This window comes from Aythya marila (assembly GCF_965140915.1).
Source record: "Aythya marila genome assembly, chromosome: 3".
NCBI lineage: Eukaryota > Metazoa > Chordata > Aves > Anseriformes > Anatidae > Aythya > Aythya marila.
This window is the reverse complement of record NC_139044.1, coordinates 25,513,023-25,536,924: the sequence shown is the minus strand read 5'-3', so window position 1 is coordinate 25,536,924 and position 23,902 is coordinate 25,513,023. Positions and strand designations below refer to the sequence as shown.

General features: G+C 38.2%; 1 protein-coding gene across 1 annotated transcript in view; it reads right to left on the bottom strand.

The window, feature by feature from the left end:
- Nucleotides 1-12,104, bottom strand: part of ACTN2 (actinin alpha 2) — a 70,106-nt gene extending 58,002 nt beyond the window's left edge. The window contains exon 1 of the mRNA XM_082755799.1: nucleotides 11,654-12,104. Coding sequence (XP_082611925.1) covers nucleotides 11,654-11,788 — 135 coding nt within the window. The 5' untranslated portion in view covers nucleotides 11,789-12,104. The remainder of the gene's footprint in view (nucleotides 1-11,653) is intronic.
- Between the last annotated feature and the right edge of the window lie 11,798 nt (nucleotides 12,105-23,902).

Sequence of the window (23,902 nt, the reverse complement as noted above, 5' to 3'; positions counted from 1 at the left end):
AAGATTAGCACTACAGAATAGAAAATAAAGGGTATGATCTGTGAAGTTCTCAAATTACTAACAGATATCTGAGTTACACTGTTCCCATATTAAGTTGCTTTCTCTAATGAGAGTGAAATGAAAGTCAGTGAGTAAAGACACTGAAAAATTCAGCGTTTCAGTCCTTGTTCATCCAAAGCTTTTCGTACAACTTCTTTCAAGTAGTCAAACCTCTGTATGCCTCTGTCCAATATCCTTACATGACAGTAAAGGTAAAATGTAAACATCCCCACAGACTGAGAGTTCCAATTGCAGCATTAAGAGGGCTCTGTTCACCCCTAATACTGGTCGTGCAATGTCTTACAGTCCTACGTATATTTTGAAAATTTAAAATACTGTAGTAAGTGAAAGAACTTTTACTTCACAAGCCTCAAAAATCAAATCCCATTGAAATAATAGCTGTGAAGCAAGCACATTCTGAACCACAGAATTAAGCAAGAGTAAAGCAAGACAAAAAGGCACAAAAGGACTAATGGAACAGCACAAGTGGAAATTTTTGTATAATCTACTTTTGGCTAGTGGCTTTTACTTTTTTTTCATATATTGATATTGTATTCCCATTGGAGAAAAAAAATTACGTGCATGATCTCTTTCAGTAGGCCATACTGTTCTAGCATTTAATAATCAACAAAACATGGTAGATTTTTTTTATATGCAACACTGCCACATTTTTCACCTCAAAATGTCCCCTAATGAAATGAGCAGAAATAGAGAACCCACAAAGATCTACGCCTTGATAGAGACACGGTACTCACACTCAGCCTGACCAGGAGCGTTCAGAATCCCAGCTGAACCTGAGGACAGTATTTTTCTGTAATATTGTAGTCTAACCTTAGAGCATGCAAGCCAGTCCCTGTTCCAATACACTGCACTTTGCAGAGCTTGAATTTACACTATAAAAACAAGTAATTCTACATTGCAAGTTGGAGTAGTGCAGCTATACTAGCTAGTATCTTACACAGTACTTGTGATCACAAAGTGCTTTACACCATGAAGCTCTTTGCAACCCATAGCTCCAAACAAACCAGTTCAGAATCAACTGTCAAAGCACTATATCTCTCAGTACACTGCAACATGTTGAGTGCAGCAAAGAAATATTGTACCATTTTGTTTTATAAAAGCTTTGATAGACTATCACCCATGTAATAAAGATTGCAACTTTGAATTTATATAAAAATATATATTTATATCTCAAAAACTGCTGTCCATCAGGAGAAAAGGAATTCACAGTGAAAATGCCAACAGGCTTGAAGGGAAGTGTTTCAGCAATGATAAAAAGGTTGAAGACAGCCAATTTTCTGGGGTTTATCTCCTTCTATATTCTTTTTCCAACTGTATGACTGGCCGCATCTTTGCTATCAGAGAATAAAAGCATAATCTCTGTTACATTTGCCACTACTGGCAAATTTAGAAAATGGAATATAGGTAATCCAAAAAGCGTCACAACTACTGTGATGGATCTGCAAGGGACAAAACTACAGGCGAAGCACACGCCTTTTATATTGCTTGAAGCTTTCTCTGAAGTATATTAAGCAATGAAAACACATCACCACTGCCCTATCAGTGCAAACGAACCTTCTTATGAGACTGTATTTCCTATTCTCCATTCAAGTCTCAGGTCCTTCTTCTACCATCTGTGCCCTATAGTCCTCTCAGTTTCTTAAAGATTTCCTGAACTATCACAGATAGTGCTGGCTAACATTTTTATTTCAGTAGACACATATTTAAATGATCAAATGCAATCTAGAATGAGATGAAAGAAACATTCTCACATTATAGTATGGAAGGAAGTAAAGATATGTCCTCTGGAAATAGAAGGATTAATTAAAGTAGGCTAATCCAGGATTTAGTTGACTGGATTTCCAAATGTCTTTCCCTTGCTTTCTCTGTTGATTTCCTTCACTATGCTATCTTTATCCATTAATTATATACCACGTTGCCAGGTGAGTAAGTAAATCATAAATAAATCCATCATAAATTGGTCAACACAGTCAATTTGAGGGGGATGAAAGTATGTTCTTATACAATTAATCAGCTTTCTTTAGAGCATTTCCGTAAACATAAAAATGTCTTCTGTATTTTTGATGAAATTAAAACAGATTCTGAAAGGTTTTCAATTGCACACACATCTTTGTTTTAAGGCCCTGACACCAAAATAGGATGGCGAAAAGTCACAGTCAGACCCCAAGATATTTACACAGTAAATTATGTCTCTGCACTGTCTTATGTGGCAGATTTGAAGACCACCAGATTGAATTTCACTTTTAGCCTACACTAAAGTCTCAGTTGACGCTCTTACAGAGGAAGAAAAACCTTGTGCTTTAATTCCCAATTACACAACAAAAAGCTCCTCTCTAGCCTGTGTGCCAAGTTACTAGACACTAGAACCACATTGGGACTTGTGCTTGGTCATGGAAGTGAAGGTCACAGGCTACAGGAAAGCAAGCAACCTTCAGCCTCACATAGTGATTAGTTTGTTTTTTAATACCTATGCCAGCTACACGATATGTGCATGATACATAATACATGTATATACATGTATGGCTATAACTGCTTGTGAGGCTTCCCTGCAAACTACATTACTGAAATGATTTGTCTTTAAGAAGTGGTGAGAACCAGGGGAATAGGGTTACTTCAAATTATTTCAATGATATAGCAGAATATAGAAGATCATTGCACCAACAAACAGAAGAGATTAAGTCCACAGAAAAGAGTAGTGTCAAGGGTGGACAGATGCTTCACCAAAGAAAATGCATGGTGGAACTACACCCCAGAGTACAGCTGGAAACAGATTTGGACTACAGATATTGTTCGTAAACTAAAGAACCCCATTTAGGTGAAACAACACCCCAAAGCTACACAATCATTTATGTAATTTTTTATTTGCATTTAATGCAACAGAGTACCAGTTTTCTTTTAGTCTCATATGCACGCATGCAATGTCATAATTCTTGCTGCAGTGAAAAGCAAATTTGCAACCGAGATTACATGTGAGTTTAAAAAAAAAATAAATCCCTTAAGGCTAAGCCTTTCTGGGAGTGCCAAAATAGTGGAATGACTTTCAGAGGTGCAAAATAAGACTGCAGTTCCTTCTAACGTCATTGGAAATGCCTGGGTGTTCAACACCTATAAAAATATGAGCGTTTCCTTAGATGCTTAAGGAGTAATCACGGGTGTTATTTTTAGACTAGGGTAGTCACTTTCTGCAGGCTCCTGCTATGGTAGTGGAGAGGAGCAACAATGTTCTAGGAAGCAGTTCAGAGTACAAGCCACGTGCTCTGAGTTAGGTTCTGCTAGTTGTTATCAATGTAATGGATGGATGGACTGCTTTTGCTTACAGTTTCTGTGGGTTTTGTTTGTTTGTTTGATGTGTTTGTTTTTTTAAAGAAAGAAACACAACGGGTATTACATTTCAAGTTGAAGAGATTCTGACAGTTAAGAGCAGGTGGGAAGAAGCATTTGAAGTAAACAGAATATCTTATTCACACATGGTACAATTAACACTTAATACTTTACTTCTTTAAAGCCTCCACACAAGTAACACAACCTTATTTTGGAGATATATGGACCAAGCGATATGCCCTTATAACTCAGAAGCAGGGAAAACTGGGAGTGGCAGCACCCATTTTTGCACTAAGAACATAAAATCAGGACTACTTTTGTCACCTGGGTACATGTGTGGGAATTCAAGGTCCAAATGTAAAAACAAAATAAACATCATTAGGTAGACAACTGGTAGCTTCTGCTTCCCCCTGGATAGGCCCTCTGAAGAATGAAATGTATTTCTACAAGCTACTATTTCAAGTAAGCACTTCATAAAAGGTGAACATTGTATTTCAAAGTCTTCCACCTCTACTTTTGTTCCAGCATTTACAATAACAGAGGAAAATCGTTATTGCAATAGCACCTGCCCTGTTATCCTCTCACACCAGTGGTTTGAGGATTACGAGGACCACGCTATCTCAGTTTGTATTGAAGAGGTACTTGTAGTGCCTGCAGGAAGAGCTCCTAAAGAACATGTACGGAAACAGTCACAGAGGATTATCATTACATCGTATTTGCAGGTTAAATGATGTGGAAAGAGCTGACTTCTATTCTTTAAAGATATGTCTAATTTTATTAGATAGAAAAAAGAGCATTGTATAGCACTGGTGAAGATTATGATCACCTCCATGCTTCAGTCTCTCAACACGTGATATATTTAAATCCACCAAATCCAGTAATATTACAAGGACATATGTCACACACTGTTATGAGAGTGAAATGGAGTGCCCAATGTAAGTACATTTTCCTACTGGTATCAGCTGAGAGGAAAAATATATAGCCATGTAAGATGTATTCACTCAGCAATATTTCACTACTCACAACAGAGGAACAGCACGTCAGTTACACATTGTTCATCTGGGCATTAAGAGCTCAGAAAATATTTTATTCAGCAGTAAAACTATCCAAAATGACTCAACTTTGCCAACTATATAAACGCTTTTATATTTGTTTGCTTGCAAGTACGTAAAATAACGTTCAGGTGGGACCTCTTTTTACTTGGACAAAGCTAAGCAGCACAAAATTCTTACCTAATTCTATATCACTTTCACAAGTGAAATGTCACCGATAATGTCCACCTGCATTTAGATGCATAATCAAATGCATTCTCCCATGAGCAGGCTCTGTAGTATGATTTCTGAAACACTACCAATATCTATATAGTTCTCACAAGTAAAGAAAATCCTGTTGTTCAGCTTCAGTGAAATTAAATCAGTGCAATACAGAAATGACTACCTAAACATCAGTACACAGGTCTGAATTTGTGCAACAGTGATTAAATTTACGTTAGGCATTTGGTACCTGATTTTTCCATTACTGTGATGAAACCCCTTTGTCTTACTTGTAAGACAGACGATATGTTCTGGTGGAGGATTTTGAACTGTGTTGCCCCATTGGCAAACAGCAGACAAAGTTCAGCTTGCAAAGCTGTCTTAGTTTGAAGGCTGAGAACCCTCAGTGTCTTCCTAGCAAATGCCTCCCGTATCTCTCTACACAGCTCTCCAATGACCCAAACACAGATCCAGAGCAAAAGATGCAGACCTTCCTCCTCCAAGAGATTATTGCAAAGTCCACCGCTTAACACGCAGCTTTCCTCTAGCCCTTAAGCACCTTGGTTGCAGCTTATGGAAACCCACTTAGATCCACACTTTCTTCCAATCCTTATTGTCTTACTAATAGGATTAGGGTATCGGCAGACATTTCACCATACAAATTTCAGGGGAAGCTGCGCTGCATATCTGAGTGTATGTAGGAAGGTGGTAGGATTTGTTTCATGTTAAAAAATGTTTCTTATCAGACAGGAAAAGAGTTGGGGTTGCTCAGCCTAGAGAAGAGAAGGCTTTGGGGAGACCTTATAAAAGCCCTCACCTACAATAAAGATGGAGAAGGACCAGGGACCGTAGAGATAGGACAAGGGGGAATGGCTTCAAAATGAAAAAGGGTAGATTTAGATTAGACATTAGGAATAAATTCTTTACTATGAGGGTGGTAAGGCCCTGGAACAGGCTGCCCAGAGAAGCTCTGTGTGCCCCATCCCTGGAAGTGTTTAAGGCCAGATTGACTGGTGCTTTGGGCAACCTGCTCTGGTGGGAGGTGTCCCTGCCCATGGCACAAGGTTGGAACCAGGTGATCTTTAAGGTCCCTTCCAACTCAAACCATTCTGTGGTTCTGTTCTTCTACGACTTCTTTTCAGAACCATATAGTTCTGTTTCTGGCAGATATAGACAAATGGGTGTCAACACTGAGGAGGCTGTTTGAGTTTAAACAGAAAAAAATAGAGTAATACTTTGATTCCTCACATTTGGTATTGATAAAGAAACCCTTCCCATTCTAAAAATCTACCTCCATAATCATTTCTTAATATGTGAATTTCAGAATAGCTTTACTTGCATTTTCCTCCATATATAAGCACCACCTTATTCAGGTCCCTCTCAGCTGCATGCTTCATTGATAGTTTGCAAGATCGAATATGAAGCACCTTGACAAAATATGATCATTCCACTATCCTTTCAGCATGTTCTTCTCAAACACCATTCCATGCAAGTAACATCAGCAAGAGGAATTAAACATGTTACTATTTTAAATAGCACTAATCTCTAAGAGGCCAATCACACAGAGCAAGGGGTAAACTCATCCTATATTTCTACACAGAGTCCGTGTACCCTCATTGCAACTCTCCATAGGACTAGAAACACTGAAAATTTGTATCCTTCTGTTGCATCAGTGCCAAATATTGTGGGCAATTATAACCGTAGGATATGCTAAAAAAATGAAGACACACTGATAGCAAAAATGGAGTCTGTCCATTGACTACCAAGTTGTGAGTCAGACCCTATATGGGGCCATCTACCACTGAGAAGGTCATTTAAAGAGCACCCAGGATTTAAAAGGAGACAACAAATGTTTTGTGCACGTGTGTGTTCTTAATATTAGAGTTTTGGGCACTCGTTTAAAAAGAAAGTTCTTGATGCAAATGGAGGAGAAGCATTTGGCCTTGGAGTGCTGAAATAGTGTTATCAAAAGGCATACACTCTGCACCTATACTGGCAAATAGCATTTGAAAGCACTTCGTACTTCTATAGAAGACAGCTAAAATGCTGACTGAATACTAAGAAAAAATAAAGTAGAGTCTAAAAAGGCAAAATTGTTTGCTATTCTAACTTTAAGTATCATTAGAAAGTTCTGCATTTCAACCTGCAGAAATTGTAAGACACCTACATCATGTTAATTCTGTGGAAAAAAGGTAAGGAAAGCAAAGAACTGCAGGATTGGACTCAGCATATCGTCTTTTATCCACAAAATAAAACTCTGCTTCCAACACCAGTACATGGTAGATTTTCTTCCAAACAAATGAAATCTCCAGCTGAAATTAGTTCTGAAGCTACTCAATCCAGTGTCCCAATCTTCCTAAGAAATATTCAACTGGGATTCCACACAGGTAAAAAGTGCCACCTCACTGAAAAAAACTCAAAAGATGGACTATGTCTCTATGTGCTATGAAGCTTCAATCCCAAGGCTAATTATTTGAGGAAAGAATTTAGTACAGTCTGAAAAAAAAAAAAAAAAAAAAAAAAAAACACACCACTGATTATTTCCATAGAATCTAAAAATAGAATTTTGCGCCAGGGGAGTTTTAGGTTAGATGTTAGGAAGAACTTCTTTACTGAAAGGGTTGTGAGGCATTGGAACAGGCTGCCCAGGGAAGTGGTGGAGTCACCATCCCTAGAAGTCTTCAAAAGAGGTTTAGATGGAGAGCTTAGGGATATGGTTTAGTGGGGACTGCTAGCGTTAGGTCAGAGGTTGGACTCGATGATCTTGAGGTCTCTTCCAACCTAGAAATTCTGTAAAAAAAAAAAAAAAAAAAAAAAAAAAAAATCCAGGCTGGATTACCCTCTACACACTGTAGATATTGCCATATTCTCCATGGCAATTATTTCAGCCCCGAGCCTGTAAATCCATGAGGAGTGGTTCTAGAGTACTGAACTTTCCTGGTGGCATCCAGCCTCTCCTGCCAATGTTTTTATGCCTCACATTTCTTTTTCATTCATTCAAGCTTGATCATTTCTCTCCTATTCCTGTATGAAGAATGAAGACATTTGCCTCTACTAGTTATCTGTCTTCTCATTCACCAGTACACTTTCCTTCAGGAAGAGGTTTCTGATAAGAAACGTATTTAGATTCCATCCATAGAAGACCACACAGACTTCAGAGTGAATCCGGGACACTGACTGTAACTCTATTTATAGACACTGAAGTCAGACTGAACACAAGGTCAATTTCTCTTTGAGGCTACAGTGAACCTCTCTAATCAGCTGAACTTAATGAAGTTGTGCCAACACAAGGAAAAGAAGCATTTTGTCCATAATACATAGTCCTGGGTCTCTTCTTCCAATGAATTTGCCATAGTTGTGGCTTCTAAATGTATACATATATCTATATATATAGTGGGGTTTTTTGGTGTGTTTTTTGGGGGGGAGTTGGTGTTTTATTTTCAAGGACAACAGGAGTTGTATTGCCAGCCAAAGGAGGTAAAGCAGGTAAATCCTTATAGGTCACACTGAAAACGTAAATGAAAGAAAAAGTACTGTTTAACAACCACTCGCTAGTTGGCAGCTCAGACATGCTGCAAACAATACAGTATATTTGCATTTTAAGTACAGTTGTTCTAGGTTTCCAAAGCTAAGGGATATTGTATTTCCCTATGTTAAAGTTATACTGAAATACAGGTTAGTGACAATTAAAAGGTTTGCAGAATTTGTCAAACTTTTTTTTTTTTTTTTTCAAGGTAAGAGAGAAATATAACATGGAGAGAAGAAATAACATATTTTAAGTCTTCCACGAGGAAATAACATTATTTTTTTAATTCCAGTCCAGCACAGTAGGGACTGAAAGACCACTCTGACATACCATAAAGCCAACTACTTCTATCAGTTGTTTAGAAATCACTACTCTTGCCCTCTTTTTTTTAACCAGTAAGAAAACTGGTTAAAAAGGTGTAAGGAGGTTAACTGACTTAGTCTAAGGTTACAGAGTCAAGAAGACCATCCCACCACCTCTGGCCAGTCAGACTTAACTTTCTGATTTCTGTGTAGTACTGAAGAAACAAGGGGCCACTGGCAAAGATCTTTCAACTGCTGTTTATGCACATGTGGCCAATGGAAGTGTACTGGGTCAAGCAGTAGGCTTCAGAAGTTTCCAGTCTCATGGTTTCCATCCACATGCTCAAAAGGCTGTAGTTCTCTAGTTAGTTCCTACTGAAGGTAGCACATCCATCCAAAATACAATGAAGACAAACTATTTTTTTTGTTTAGTCTTTCTTTAAAATTTGCTATCTGAAGTTTCCAACCATATGATCTTAAGTTTTTAGTAATAGTGTCTAATGCAGCAAACGGTCAAATTGCTGTATTATCTTCATTTCTCGATTTGACACGGGCTAATTATTACCCTAACCAAAGTATTTTATTTGGTGTTAACATTCAGAGAGACAAAGCTAAGCTACTAGTGAGCCTTCTTTCATATAAGTATACTTCATATTTATTCTGACACCTGCAGCCACCAAGGAGACTGGATTACAGCAGACCATAATACTCTATGAACCATGGTTATAATTAGGTGTCACATCCATTGTAATCCTATGGACGTCATCATGTGTTACCAGCATCTGTTGACAGATCTCATACCAGGCATATCACTGAAATGGCAAGTCTGGAGAGGGCAGCCCACAATAGAAACAATGGCATTTATTTTTGGTGTGTTCCAAGACTGTCTAATAGAAAATATACACTGCCAACTGCCAGGGCTCCACTGAGATCACTTTTCTATATTATATTACCAGTTTGAACAGAGATCAGTGCCCATGTATCTGCAATCTTTTCCCAATAAACAAGATAATAAAGAACGTAATTCCTGCAACTGTCTTTAGAAAAAGAAGCCTTGAAATCTTAAAAAGTTTATCAGGACCTTTACATAAGACTACTTATTTTTCACATCATAGTAAATTCAGACTCCTTTCCAAGGCAAGGAATGAGGATCCCCCTCCTAAATTTTACTTATACGTGGCAACAATTATTAAAAACAAGCACTGGGGACAAGCAACATAAAGCAGCAAAGGCACTACCTATCTCTCTATTCTATGAAGGAAAGCTTTCATTTGTCAATGGGGAAAGGATACTTTCTGCTGAAGCACTGTGTTTGGAGAAATGGAGACAAAGACTTTGCAGTAGGGTCTTATATCAACTACTCCCTGCTCTTCTGTAAAAGTCAAGAGATTTACTGCAAACAAAAGAAAGCCTACAGAATTCAAATTCTCTTATTATTTATCTGCATTCTAGGAAAATTACATTAGAATACTGACTACCCTGTAACCTGTCCATTATTTAGTTTGAAAATGCAGCGTTTTCTGAAACGCTGGACAATTGAATCCTCATTATATGTAATCACAATGCGTTACTGCTGAGCAATTTCAAAAGATTAAAACTGACATCACTTTCATCCTCATTTATAAAATATCAAAATAAATACAAATTCACCATCTAAAGAGTGTAAAAGTAAAATGGACATCACTATTGATGTATAATAATTGGTGAGGAGTTGCAGCAGCTGGTAGATCAAGAAAAATGAACTTCAACCTAACCCTGAACTTTTCACACTATACTTGTACACCAGAATCTTAATAGGTGTGAATACAGGAAAATGAAATGCACAAACTCAAAGCAGGAGGAAAGCTACAAGTGAACACTGAGAGGAAAATATTGGCTCTGCTAATTTTAATGGAAAAGCAAACACATTGGCAACCAACAATTCTAACAGCTCTTACTTCTATGGTCATATAGAATCCATGACTGTAACAGTGGGCCATATTGTCTTCAAATATATTTTTTGCAACTGTATTTTCTTGATTTCTGGATTTGACATGGGCTAAATATTACTGTAACCAAATTCCACAGAACTTTTTAACTTCTACTTGAATTTTTGGAGTGAGCTGCTCACCTATAGCAAAAACACATACCACCTTAGTTTAGAGCTCTGTTTCGTTCTCTCCCTCCCTTTTTTTCTTTCTTGCAACCAGCGGATAACCTTTTAATCCCAGATCTGTCAACTGTGACTTCAACATCACCTTTTACATTAGGAAGTACTAAATCCTTTATTGTATTTCACATCTCTCTTCCACGTGCTGTTTAAAACTCAGTCTTCTGAAATTAGATCTTTCAGAAATTACTAGAGTACCAAACCATTGACAAGTATATTGATAAGAGTTATAATCTGTGCCTATGCTCAGAAATAGCTCAGAAATAGGGCATAGGTAGTGCTTGGTGACATAATAGTTTTCCTATACCTAAAAGATGAGAAGTATTTCCTCTACAACAATGTATTCCAAGGAGTTTACAGATCTGTTTTTCACCCAGACAGTGAATGGCATGTGATTAACCTAGCTCATTAAATACACTTATCCATACCTATCCTGAATAAATTTCTAGGCAATATCTTCTTTGTAAGATCAGTCAGTTGCATTCAACAGTAAGTTCTAATAGGAGCTGAGCAGCCAGATCATGGTTTTGAAAGCGATCTCTCAGTCTCTCTCAGAAATACTGCAAGAAAACTTCTTTTTGCACAAATTTTAACAATTTCACGAAGCACCCTGGCTACAATTGCAATTTACACTTTTTGAGAAGCACTCAGGCACATACATCAATTCAGAAACTGCTTTCTGAAAGGAAGACCCAGGAAGTGCAGTTAAAAATCACTGGAATCTCTATCAACAACTAATATGTAAATGTAGAGGTACTGACAAAATATTGCTAGTACAATGTCAAAAAGACACATCTGACTCTTGTTAATCAGTGTCATCTTACACGTTTCAATTCAGAATCCAAAAATGGTGTGCTTTTTCCTCAAAATATGATATAATATATAACATATATGCTTTATACAATGGAAAATACACACTCTCTTCTAAAATAAGAAGCCCTTACTGCACAACCCTGCAATTCCAAATGTAGCATGGCTACATGAGAGGCCATAATTCCACAGAGATGCACATATACAGACACACATGACTTTATTTCCAGACCTTCCTTTGCTGTTTCTCCCATGCTGGGTCCAGGAGCAGGTCCCTGTCCCATTCTTCTTCTTGGGTCATGTACTCATCTTCTTCATAGTTGTAGGTATACTGCATGTTTGTTTCTATCTGGTTCATGCTGTTCATTCTACCCAGGGATCAGCTTCAACTGCTGTGGCTTCTACTACAGTTAAATACAGATATATTAAAGTTTAGTTTAGTCGCTGATGGGTTGTAGGTAGCAGTGTTGAATTTTTTTTCTTTTTCTTTTCCAAGGAGACAGGGCGTGAATAGCGATGAGTCTTGCCGAGAGCAGAGGCTGAAACTGCCAGGTAGGCACTGACCGGTGGTGCCCCTTCTTCCTTCCCTCTGTCTCCCTCTCCTCCTTCCCTTCCCTTCCCTTCCTTCCCTTCCCTCCCTCGCTCGCTCGCTCTCTGTGCTGCTGCAGCTCCCTGCGGCTGACCCCCCGGAGAAGCCCGGCGCTGCCCATGGCCGCGGGTTATTATCGCCGCGGGGCTGTCACGTGGCCCCGCCGGCTGCCCCCCTCCCTCCCGCAGGCGCCGAGGGGGCAGCGAGAGGGGAGGGCGGGCCGGGGAGCTCGCCAGCGCAACCGCTCTGACCAAAAAGATACCGCCCGCCCGTCTGCCTAAGGAGAGTTTTTTAAAATCTACTTACTTGTATTTCTCCAGGCTCGCGTATGGTTTGTTAATGTAGCACAACGTGGTTTGTCATCCGTCCGTGGCGACCCTTCAGTCACTTGTCACTGTCCTCTTCAGATTATGGGCACCAGAGCCAACGCAGAAGAGGACACCCGGGCGATGAGACAATGGCATTGGAGATCAGGTCTGGAGTTCAAGGAGAAAGTATGCATCACAACTGAGAAAAGCAACGTGGCTTCTTTTTTTTTTTTTTTTTTTTTTTTGTCCAGGACATGCCTGGTGCACCTCAAAAGCAGACACGTATAAGGGCACAGCAAGGTCTGCAGAACCAGTGACTTTAAAAAGTTTGACAGCAACCACACACCTGTGCTTTGCACAAAGTGAAATCTGACAAGATAGCACTGGGATCAGGCATATTGGCAACCATATTCCCTATCTCCTGTGTCATTTTATGTCAGTTGTCCTAGTGACAATGTTTCCCGAGGAACTGGCAAGTTTATTGTGTTCAGCTAGGTTGTCAGTAATGCCTGCACCCATCGGCCAAGGTCATCCTCTCTACGGGTGTCCATACTGGATACAATTTCAACCTTATAAAGAAAAAATGGTCACCAAAGCTGAGCTTTCAGAAGCCATGCCAAAGCCAGACACAAGAGAGAACTGTGTTCAGTAAAGGCAACTACAGGTGCCTAAACCAATGTGAATGAATAATCAGGATAAGTAACAGCTAGAGAGCCTATGTCCTACACTCTCTACTACTATTTAAAGCTCTGCTTTCTGCCAAGTTGCCTTCTATCCTGCAAGTCCATGAAATATAGATGACCATACATACAAACTGTTCATATCTACCCATCAGTTCAAAAAAAAATCATAAATGTAACACGAGGATGGAAAATTTGAATTCAGAAGAGGTTTCTAGCACAAATGTTTCATGCAGTCAAATCAAGCTTAACTTCCTAAATTTGATCGACCTACCACAAGATAAATAGTCTAAAAATAAAAATCCAGGTCTAAGAAGCAAAATCAGAAATACACGCTTTTCACCTGCTCAATACAAATATTCTCAGGGTTGCTATAGTATTTCCATTTAAAATGATACAAACGGTGATGAATGCTGAGCACAGATGAACACTTTCTTAGGAAACTCTCAGCCCATGTCTAAAATAGTGATTACATTAAAAAAAAAAAAAAAGTGTATGGAGGAACACATTATGCCTATGCTGATGTAATTTGTGTGTTTTATTCATTTGCTGGCCCTCGTCATATAACACGGTCCAGAGTGCCTGGGTCATGAAATAAAAACTGAGGCATTGTGATGACAATATCTGATGACACTGCAGATTAATGCTGGAATCAGATCCATGTCTAGATTTCTGTAAATCAAAGGAAAATCTACCCTCATTTTCTAAGATTTTGAAAGAAGGATGTATTTTTTTTTTCTTAAATTATAACTGAATTTGCTCAAAACATAGCTGGTCACTGCTGAAACATTATGTCCATTTTTTCGTGTTTCATGTAATTAAGTAAACTTAGCACTTTAATAACAAAGCTGACCAAAATGTCATCATTGTTCCAAGGAACTAACACACAGAACCACAGAATCTCTATGATATTCTAAGAGAACAATAAATAAATAAATAAATAAATAAATAAATAAAACCCTCAAGTTGATTCCAAACAGGAATAAACTCAAATTTTTATGTGAGGGGCAAATATTTCAAAATCCACTTTTTATGTTATGTTAGTTCAATTTAGATGAAAAAATATTTCAGAATGAAAGAAGTTAACATTTTTTCATATTGAAAATGTCAAAATAATGGGCTTCAACCTTACCAATGTGCATTTTGAGAGAGATGAGCATTTTAACTGTTAAACAGGAAGCTAAATGTAACATCCTGATTTTAAAAGAACTGTCTATTTTGATGGTATCTGACCTGTTTTAGGTTCTCTAAATAACTGCTTACTGACCCTTAATCAGACAGCATGAGTAGGCAGGGAAGATATTTATAGATGAAGCATTAGGAGGAGTATCTGGTATTTTGTTTACTACTTTAATTTAATTTTATAAACGAACTGTGCAGATGGTAATGAGAAGCATATGAATGGAGGGCTATAGTGGAAAGAGAGCCAAAATGGAATTGTGACGACAAATCTGAAGTGCAAAGAGAGCTGACTCTTCCAGATCACCTAGAGAAAAGGAAAGCTGAGCCCAGCAGAGCAGTATGAGTCAAGCAGACATGGAGGGGCAGCAGTGTGCTCAATCAGCTTATTCCCACATCAGAGGTAGGTTAAGACTAACCCCACTAAAGCTGGCAGAGTAGCACAGCTAGAAACTGTGTATCCTTAAGAAGAGAGGAAATAAAACGAAAACAGAAATATACAAGCTGAGCAGAAGTCCTAAGAAGAGAAAGAGGAAGAAACAAGGTGACCCACATACATATAGAACTTTAAGCTGATGTGGCACTTGAGATCACACAGGTGTATTTGAGCAAGAAATAACACTATTTACAATATGTTAAGACAAAAAGAATATTCACATTTTCCAAACATATTAAAAAAAATAATGTGGTTCTGGAAGATCAAAAGAAATAGTGCAGAATAGTCAACTTTTTATCTTTTATTTGACAAGAGGTATGCAATTGTAGTTCATGCTAACATAAATGCCAGTAAAGGCTTACCCAGGAGAATGCTTACCCCCCAAACAATACCATGACCACAAGATATGATTTGCACTTTCCACATAAGAGGAGCACCAAGAAAGCCAGAACTTTACAAATAGGAGCAGCAGGTCTGTGAGTGAACTCATTCAGTATTTCTTATCACAGTTCCAGCTTACCAAGGATCTTTGAAACTAATATAATCTAAGCAAAAGCCTCCTGGCACATATTACTTTAAGCTCCTTGAGAAACACAGGGCTTTTCTAACTACCTTTAGTTAGCACGGTTCTCACTTCTGTGTCACCCTTTATCACCTTTTTTAATTAAATAGAAATTATCTCATGGTTTATTTTTAACATCCATTTGCTCCCCAAAAACCTGTCATATCATTCTTTCAAGAAATCACCCCTCCATATCTTCAGTGTTCATCAGACTTCCAATTCCTTTGACCTATTTCTTATTCTTCCCTCTTAAACTCTCAGAAAATCCAACTTTTTAATAGAACTTCAAAAATGCTGAAAATTTCAGTGATGTTTTTCCAGATTATTCTTCTATTTGAACTTGGAGATTTAGAATAAGAAATAAGCCAGATTTCTCTACTTAAATAATCATCTGTGAAATAATCAGCTGATGTGGAAGTGATCACCATTAGTCTTCACTTTTAACATTTCTGTATAGGAACACAACAGACCACCATCTGCCAAAATTGTCTCAGAAAGGCCACAGGAAAATAAAGGACCTTATGAGAGCTCCATAAATCAGAAGACTTTAAGCAATCACCTTTCCATATGCACAGCTTGTTTATCTGTGAAAAAGAACAGTAGGATGATTTTTCAGGGAAGAAGTCAATGAAACCAAAAAATTCAAAGTGACTGTTCACTTACTTAAACTGCTAACAGAAGCTTAAGAGGGATCAAAAAGCCCTTTTATTTTCAAAGCATGCCATAACTCTCTCAGAACATCACTTTGCTTGCAGCAGGTATCCACTACTTTAAAGCTTAACCAGAAAATGAACTACAGACCATCAAGATTGGGCCAAAATATTGGATTCTGTTAAAAATGATGTATGAATTTCCCAAATAAATCTAAACAGAAAAGGACAAGTGTTATAAGATGTGTTTATTTATGGGAGTTTGGGAGAAACAAGACTTTTTTTCTCCATTGCAATAAACACAAGCCTCTTTCATTTCAGAAAAAAAAAAAAAAAAAAGTTACTGTTCATTCATGTGTCTTTACATATTTAATTTAAATTCACTTCCTATTCCTGGAATGAACACATACAGAAGGAAGGGATGGAAGAGAGCAAAGAAACATACATACAGGAACCAAAATTCTGATTCTGCCTGAGTTAAGGCAAAGCAGCACTGTGAACACAGCTCTCCCACATCTTGCACCAAGAGACACAGGCTTTGACTCTGAAAAAATCCAATATTAACTATACAAACAGTAAGTATGTACCATATATATGTATTTTAAAAGTACGCTCCTTCAAGTGACCGGTTTGGAAACACAAATGGAGAAAGAGAAAAAAAATGCATTGCTGACTTCATAGAAACAACTGCCGTCGTCAAAAGATCTCAACGTGCTTCATCAACTATATATAGAAACAACTTACTCTGCCCCTGAAATTCAGCCGTGGATGAAGTGTAGCAAGAAGCATTTATAGGACAGACAAATACTACCAAAGCATAGCTTGGGCTTCAGGACTATGGAGAAAATGCTGACTACACTGAGATCACTGGCTGTTGCCAACCCTTTGTGCAGAAGGAAAATCACGGGGCTGAGACACTGGATGATCCACACCAACTGAAGATGCCCTATGTAACCTTCAGCAAGTCACTTCAAGTAAATTTTTCCTAAAAAGCTAGGTGTTGACCCATTAGACTGTTCTCAGTGATATAAAGAGAAACAAGCTTATTGTGCTGCACCCTTCCATCTCTAAAACATAGTCAAAGTTTCCTTTGGTTTTCAATGTCCACCTAGAACAGAGATTGTTTGGAGCAGAGGCCTTCTATCTCTAAAAGCCCTGATCAGCCCACAGAACAATTAAAATTACAGCGTGCTTTACCTACTCCAGCTCCATCTCTGTCTCACAGGTCTGTGTGTAGCCTGCAAACATGCCTGGTGGTATACTAGTACGCCAGGCTTGCTCAGGCATTCAGGGTCCCTCATACTCTGGAGGGGATGTCCCTATCATTCCTAAAGCCATGCCTGCAGCCTTGTAGTCTGCAGAGCAGGTGGTCCTGGTTCTCAGGAAACACTAGGTAAGCAGGAAACATTTAAAATCTGGTCTCTGCCACAGTATCACTGCACTAGTATGTAGTAATACGTGCTACATAATAGCAGTCATAAACTCAGATGTGAGCACAGAAAGATACAGCAGGGCAGTGGGCAAACCCTCTAGCAATGGCTGCTGCCACACTGCACTTACTCAAGATCACACCTTTTGAGAATAAGAGCCCTCAGCGCTTAAATTCCCACACATCTCTATTAAATACTTCAGAAAACAACATGATACCTCAACTTCCTAATCATTTCAGCTTGCTTCTTGAGGACACCTCTGTTGTTTAATGGTTCTTGTCTGAATAGGTGCAACTCACAGAAACAGAATAAATCGTGAGCTAAACAAAATCAGAAGTTTTGACAGACTGTTTGCAAAGATTAAAAAATGTAACATCATATGAAAAACTGGGAAATGTATATGGCAATTTATAAGCACACTGCAGTCAGCCTGTTAGCAGACTGAAGTTGTAGAGCAATATGCAGTTACAACGTAATACACACGGTAACAGGTGGGGAAACTACAAATAGTGCTGGCATAGGATTGGAAAAAATGGTGAGACAGAGCCAGGATTTTAAAAATGGTTCAGTGATGAGAGTGTAAGGAGCAGGACTGTGAGTATAGCATGGCCTATTACAAACCTTCAGAAGAGCCGTCATGTGTTCTGAGAACCCTGGCTGTGCTCCTGTTTTATGTTGGCTTAGCCTTACCACACAAAGATACAAAGCAAGGAAGAAACTGGGGGCCTAAGGCAATGCTAAAGCCTGCAACTGGCTACACAGTTTGTACTTCATGAATAGAACCAGCTCAAAAAAAAAAAAAAAAAAAAAAACATTAGTCAGCCTGTGTGACCCAGGACTGATTTACTTCAGACATTTTTTTATCTTTTTTGTAAATGTAACATTATTCAGCAATAGTTTTGGTCACAGTAAGAAAGGAGAACACAGATGTATGCATGAGATAAGGAATACAGAGACAACATGCCTTTATTTATCTAAAAACAAAGGCTGTTAACTAAGTCAGAGTTTCCAGACAACAGTTATCTAGGGGGCACAGAGAAGATCTGGCAGGTTTTAAATCACTGAGGTATGAGGTAGAGATTATGGGCACAGGATATGGGCACTAGATATCAAACATTGCTGTGTTCTAATCTCAGCATTTGTACAGATTCACTGAATGACCTTAGAGAAGTTGCATTCTCTGTGCCCTCATTTCTCCTTCCAGATACACCGACATAATTTTATTAACATCTATGAAATTAAAATAATACACTCAAGAAGACAACTTGTTTGAACAAATTGCTAGTCTGTAAAAATTAGTACTAACTACTTATTGTTCATTCTACAGGAGTGACACAAAGATCAGTAAAAGGGGCAAATTCAGCCCTGTATAAGGCAACATTGGGCTTAACCTGAATTACTGTCAAACAGAGACAACACAGTCTTTTTGCAACACACATTGTGCAAGTTTTTCTTTTCCAGAACTCTTGTCCTGGCATCCTGTCCAACAAAGCTTTTCTCTGACGCTTAAGGTATATTAAGAATCAGCACGGAGAAAATGAGCAGTGTTCCTGCTGTGCCTGACGTTAAAGCAAGGCCTGTGTTTTCCAATTCCTGTTCCGAAGACAATTGTTCTTTTTCCAGCTATGATCTCTCTCACTAACTTTGGCCATATTCTCATCTCAGGAGCAACGGGTATCAGTTTTGGACAACATACTTTCCAGTTCAAGACTGGTTGTTCTTGAAATCTACCAGCAGCAATCCACTCATGCTGATGACTCTTGTCTATTCTCAATGTCTGGATGAGGATGAGTCACTTGTTTCTTCATTGGCTCATCTCTCTCCCTGTGAAACTTCAGGCCACCATTTGTAAAGAAGAAGTATTTGCATGCTTCTTCACTTTGAAGACAGTTCATTTATAGGATAAATGTAGCAGAGTTGTGGTAATATGTGATCTAGATCTCTGTTGTGCCCTGTAGTTAGATCTAAAATAGCTGTTAACTTCCTGAATTTCTTAACTGAACTGAAACTGCTTTTTTTCCCAACTCAGATGCTGTTCTGGGTATTTTCCCAGTTCATATGATAATAGTTAATACAGGCAGAGTCAGAAACTAGAACAAAGATGATCCCTATAGGCTGTAAGTCTCCACATATATTTGTAGTACGAACTCTGAAATACATTGTTTTAGTTGAGAAAGGCTGAACACATCTTCCTCTGGCCTCTTTACCCCTGATGAAAGCATTCAGCAAAAAGATGATTTTGCAGTTCATGGATGGATTGAACTGCATGGATCAAAGTTCATCCATGAAATGGATGTATTCAAATATACCTCGGGCTTCTGTAGGGGAAACCACTGAGTCGTGAATGAGCTTCTAGAACACCAAGAAACTTTTTCATTCATTCCTCATGGCTCAGCAACCCCCCTTACACCTCCTTCATAGGTCACCCTGCTACACAGATGATCTATGGAAAATGAGACTGGTGGGACAAAACAAGCCCTGTAAACCCAGGGGCTGATTTTGTACTGGTAAGTAGTGGAAGTCAGGAGTCATAGAATGCACTTTCAATTGCAGGAGAAAATGTTTAAAACAATGCATAATGGAAATATCAGGCAAATGTAAGACTCTACAACTGGGAGCATGTACCTCACTTTTCTTTCTGTAGACCAATAATGATAACAATAAAGTGTAAGGATACATATGAAAATTGAATACCCTATGGATTTGGAATACTCAAAGTAGAAATACAGTGATAACCAGAGATGAAAATAATTTATTTTATATTTGGGAAACATGCTTCAACTGCATGCAACAGACCTCTACTGAATAAAAAAAGAGAAATCATAATGCTGTGGAACTCTGCTTATGTAACACAGTAAACAAAGCAGTATTTCTGGAGAAAAGGAGTTTGTGACTATGCAATTAAAGCTTGCATTGTGAAACTTACAAAGTGGATGAATTAAGATTGCTTAGAAAACTTCAATTCTGCCATAGCCCACAATTAATTGACTTGTAATCTTATTTATTTTTGTTAGTTTGTTTTAAGACATCTGTTCTATAACTGATTATAAATACTTTATAAATTAAGAAATTAAAAATAAATTCTGAATTGGAAGACAGCTCATACAAAATGTTAACAAAAGTAATAAAGGTTTCCAGTGCACCTTAACAATAATAAGACCATTACAGCTTCTGCTCAAGAAAGTTTATGTTCCACACACTAAAAGGTAAAAGCTTTCTGTTTACATTCCCCAAAGGCAGGGGAAGTTAATCCAGATTTACTACAACAGGCCAACAACAAGAGTTGTTCTGTTTCTTTGCATCTTAGACCTGTCTGTTGTGGATTCACACACAACAGTCTTGAAATCTTTTACATTGACACAGACAGAATAGACACATTTGGAAGTTGAAATTAGTCATAAATGGTTTAAAATGCTTTGCTCCCCCTCTATAGACTGAAGCAAGGCACATACATCACTGAACTGTTGCAATTAGTAGGTATTACAAACCAAAAGGGTCCTATCACAGGTAAAGTATGAAGGTAAGATTCTGAAGTGGAACCTCTTCTATACAGTATTTGAGAGCATCACAGCAGGAACTGCTTTGTCTCTGGTTGCCAGGCTTAATTCAAAGAGGTGTATCAGCAACAGTGTCAGAATCACCCGATTCTCAGAGCCACACACTCCCCTTCACTAGATGCTCAATGCCAGGCTGTCTTCCTACCCCCTAAGTGCCTCTCAAGCTTTCTGCAGAAATAGTACCCTCCTCTCAGTGTGTCCAAGGAATCACCTCTGATGTCACTGGATCTCCAAGTCTCTCTCAAGTAGTTCCTCTGCAAAGAGCTCTCTTCAGTGGAATACACAATACATGCAGAATGCTAGAGAGCAAGAAACGCACTGGAGAAAACACTGACATAACCTTCCACCAGTAACAGTTACTAGCTGTTATCAAGAACATTTCCATTTGTCAAGTCTATTTTGTGGAAGGGAGCACCAAGGCTTTACATCATCTCAAGACAGCAAGGCCACTATTTTAGGTCTGACAACATGGCATCTCTAGCAAGTTCCCAGATTTAGAAATCTAGGCTTATCAGTAAAACTCAGTTGCATGCCCTTGCCACCTAAATCAAATGCACTATTTCTTCAAAGAACAGTTAGTTTTCTCTCCACCAGGGATCCCCAAAGCACATAATAGCATGAACAGTTTCCAAGGCACAATGAAAGCAAATATAAAACCCAAACATCTTTTAAAACTGTACTGAAACACAATGAAATTTTAAGTTTTTTTTTGTGTGTGTGTGATTGTGATATACTTTGTATAATGCAGTATCACAAGAACACACTTTTTAATATTCTTTAGATATTATAGTATTAATCTCTCTAATACATATATGCATGCATATGTTTAAAGGAAGTTGTTCAGTTGTTCCCAGTGTTCATAATGCCACTGAGCTAGGCATTACATGAACACGTAATTCATTCCTATGTAAAGACATGTAAAATAAATTTCAGAAAATAAATAAAAAACATGTAATTGAATATAAGCACACAGCAAAATCAGCAGATTTATCTTCCACCTTCTGCCATTGAATGTGAATCATATTGGCTTTTGACATTATCATCTAAAATTGCAAGCTCATTCTAGTTTAAACCACATATTCCACCAGGTATGAAAAAGGCATGACTGGCAGTGACTGAGGTAAATGAAGAAATGAAAGTGGCACTAGCTTCAAGGGCCAGCCTGACAACAGGCTTAAAGGTATTTAGTGTGTCTGGACAGGAACAACACTATTTCTCCTTCAGGGAGAAAGATATGATTCATCTCAGCATTTAAAAAAAAATAAAACCACACAACCAAAAGAACAGCAACTGGCTGGCCTGCCAAGTAAATAGCAATTTGAACAGCTGCAGGTCAGGAATGGGTAGCTGCACCATATGAGATCTGCTGTTATTCCTACACTTGCCATTTGCTTGAATAACAGAGGCAACAGAGAGAGGAGGTAGCAAGACAGCATACTGCAGTAAGAAAAGCACACTGCATTAAGAAGCATGCTTCTTATCGATCACATTTTCCTTCTTTCAACCTTCAGTTAAGTTTCTCTTTCATCATTTATAGCCCTGCTATGAAAGATGAGGCACGTCTAGTACACAGCAGTCCCCTTATTGCCTATTACATCCAAGTCCCAAAAAACCACACTCCCATTACCAAGTTTTCCTGACACATTAAACACCACAACTCACAAGTACCACAGAGTAGCTCCATGGCACCTACTCTCTCCATAGATTGTCTAGCAAAGGCATCTTTTCATAACAGTAAGCAGCTAATGTACACACAAAGAATACCTTTTCTCAGCCTAATAAATAACAAATCATCACAAAGAACTATCATAGTCACAGCAATCATGAGAGGCAGTTGCCTATTTTTCACTGCAACAATTGAGCGTTCATTGAAATCCAACTTTCTAACTGATTTTTTTACAATACACAAATATCAAAAATATAATAATCCACCTGTAGTTCAGCAATAGAAGAACTGATTTTTCCTTTTTTTTTTTTTTGTTATCTCTACTATCCCTGATGTTTTAGGAATAAACTAGGCCTATCATGTAGGAATACAGAGTTATGAAGACAGCCCTTGCCTACTGTTTTCAAGCCAATGCTTTCTCTGCATGTGCCTAGCCGAAGCACCTTTTTTTTATTATTATTATTTATTTATGGTTTATTTCTTCTTCTCTAGAATAAATATTTAAAAGCTTCCTTTACAATAATTTTTGATTAGAAGCACGGAGTTTGTAGTACTGTGTCATAAAACCTTTAATACAGTAAAGTCTCCAAAATAGCCCCTTCTCCACCCCATCCAGAGGGTTTCTATTTATTTTTAGATCTGGAATGCAGCTACACATGAGAATTTATGGCTGGGGGAAGCTGCAATAGATTTTCCAAGAAAAGCCAGGGAAACATGATACTGACTGCCACAGTGGTCAGTAAGTCGATGATGTGCTTGATATAGTGCCTAGCAAGCAAGTTTCTCCCAGCCATTCAGTTCAACTGAAAAATTATTTTCCTTTCAGTCCTGTTTCACCTATTAGTACTGCCATTTTCTGCAACCTCAAGCACCATTGAATTATGCTTGTTTCTGCCTCCAGTTCCACCAGCTGCACTCCTGTAGAACTCCACTGTCCTCATGAGTTACTCCTGAGTTTCCCTAAAGTAAGCATAAAAGGTAAGTCTGTAGCTGAGGAGTAGAAGATAGGGAAGATAAATCTCAACTTTCTAGTTTTATGTATTTGCATTCCTAGATGGTACAGTAACTCCAATCTCTGTTTCTAACAAAAGCCAAGCCAAGAGAACAATGGACTCAAGGCCTATCAAGGTATACGCTGCACAAAGGCACTGTCTGATCATTGCATAACAAAGTCCAGATGCAAAGGGTGACTGCTGCATTTTTACAGAGAGCAGAAAGAAATTAAAATAGAGAAAAATAAGTTACTAGATCCCTAAAGTATACAATAAAGCACTGTTCTTCCCTTCTTCCTGACAATTACAGGAACTCCATAAAATCAGAGACCACAGATACCTGCCTATAAATGATAATCTCCAAAAAGGAGCAGATATGTATATGAATTAAGAACAAAGATGTACATTGGCTCAGAGTAGCAAATTTAACTG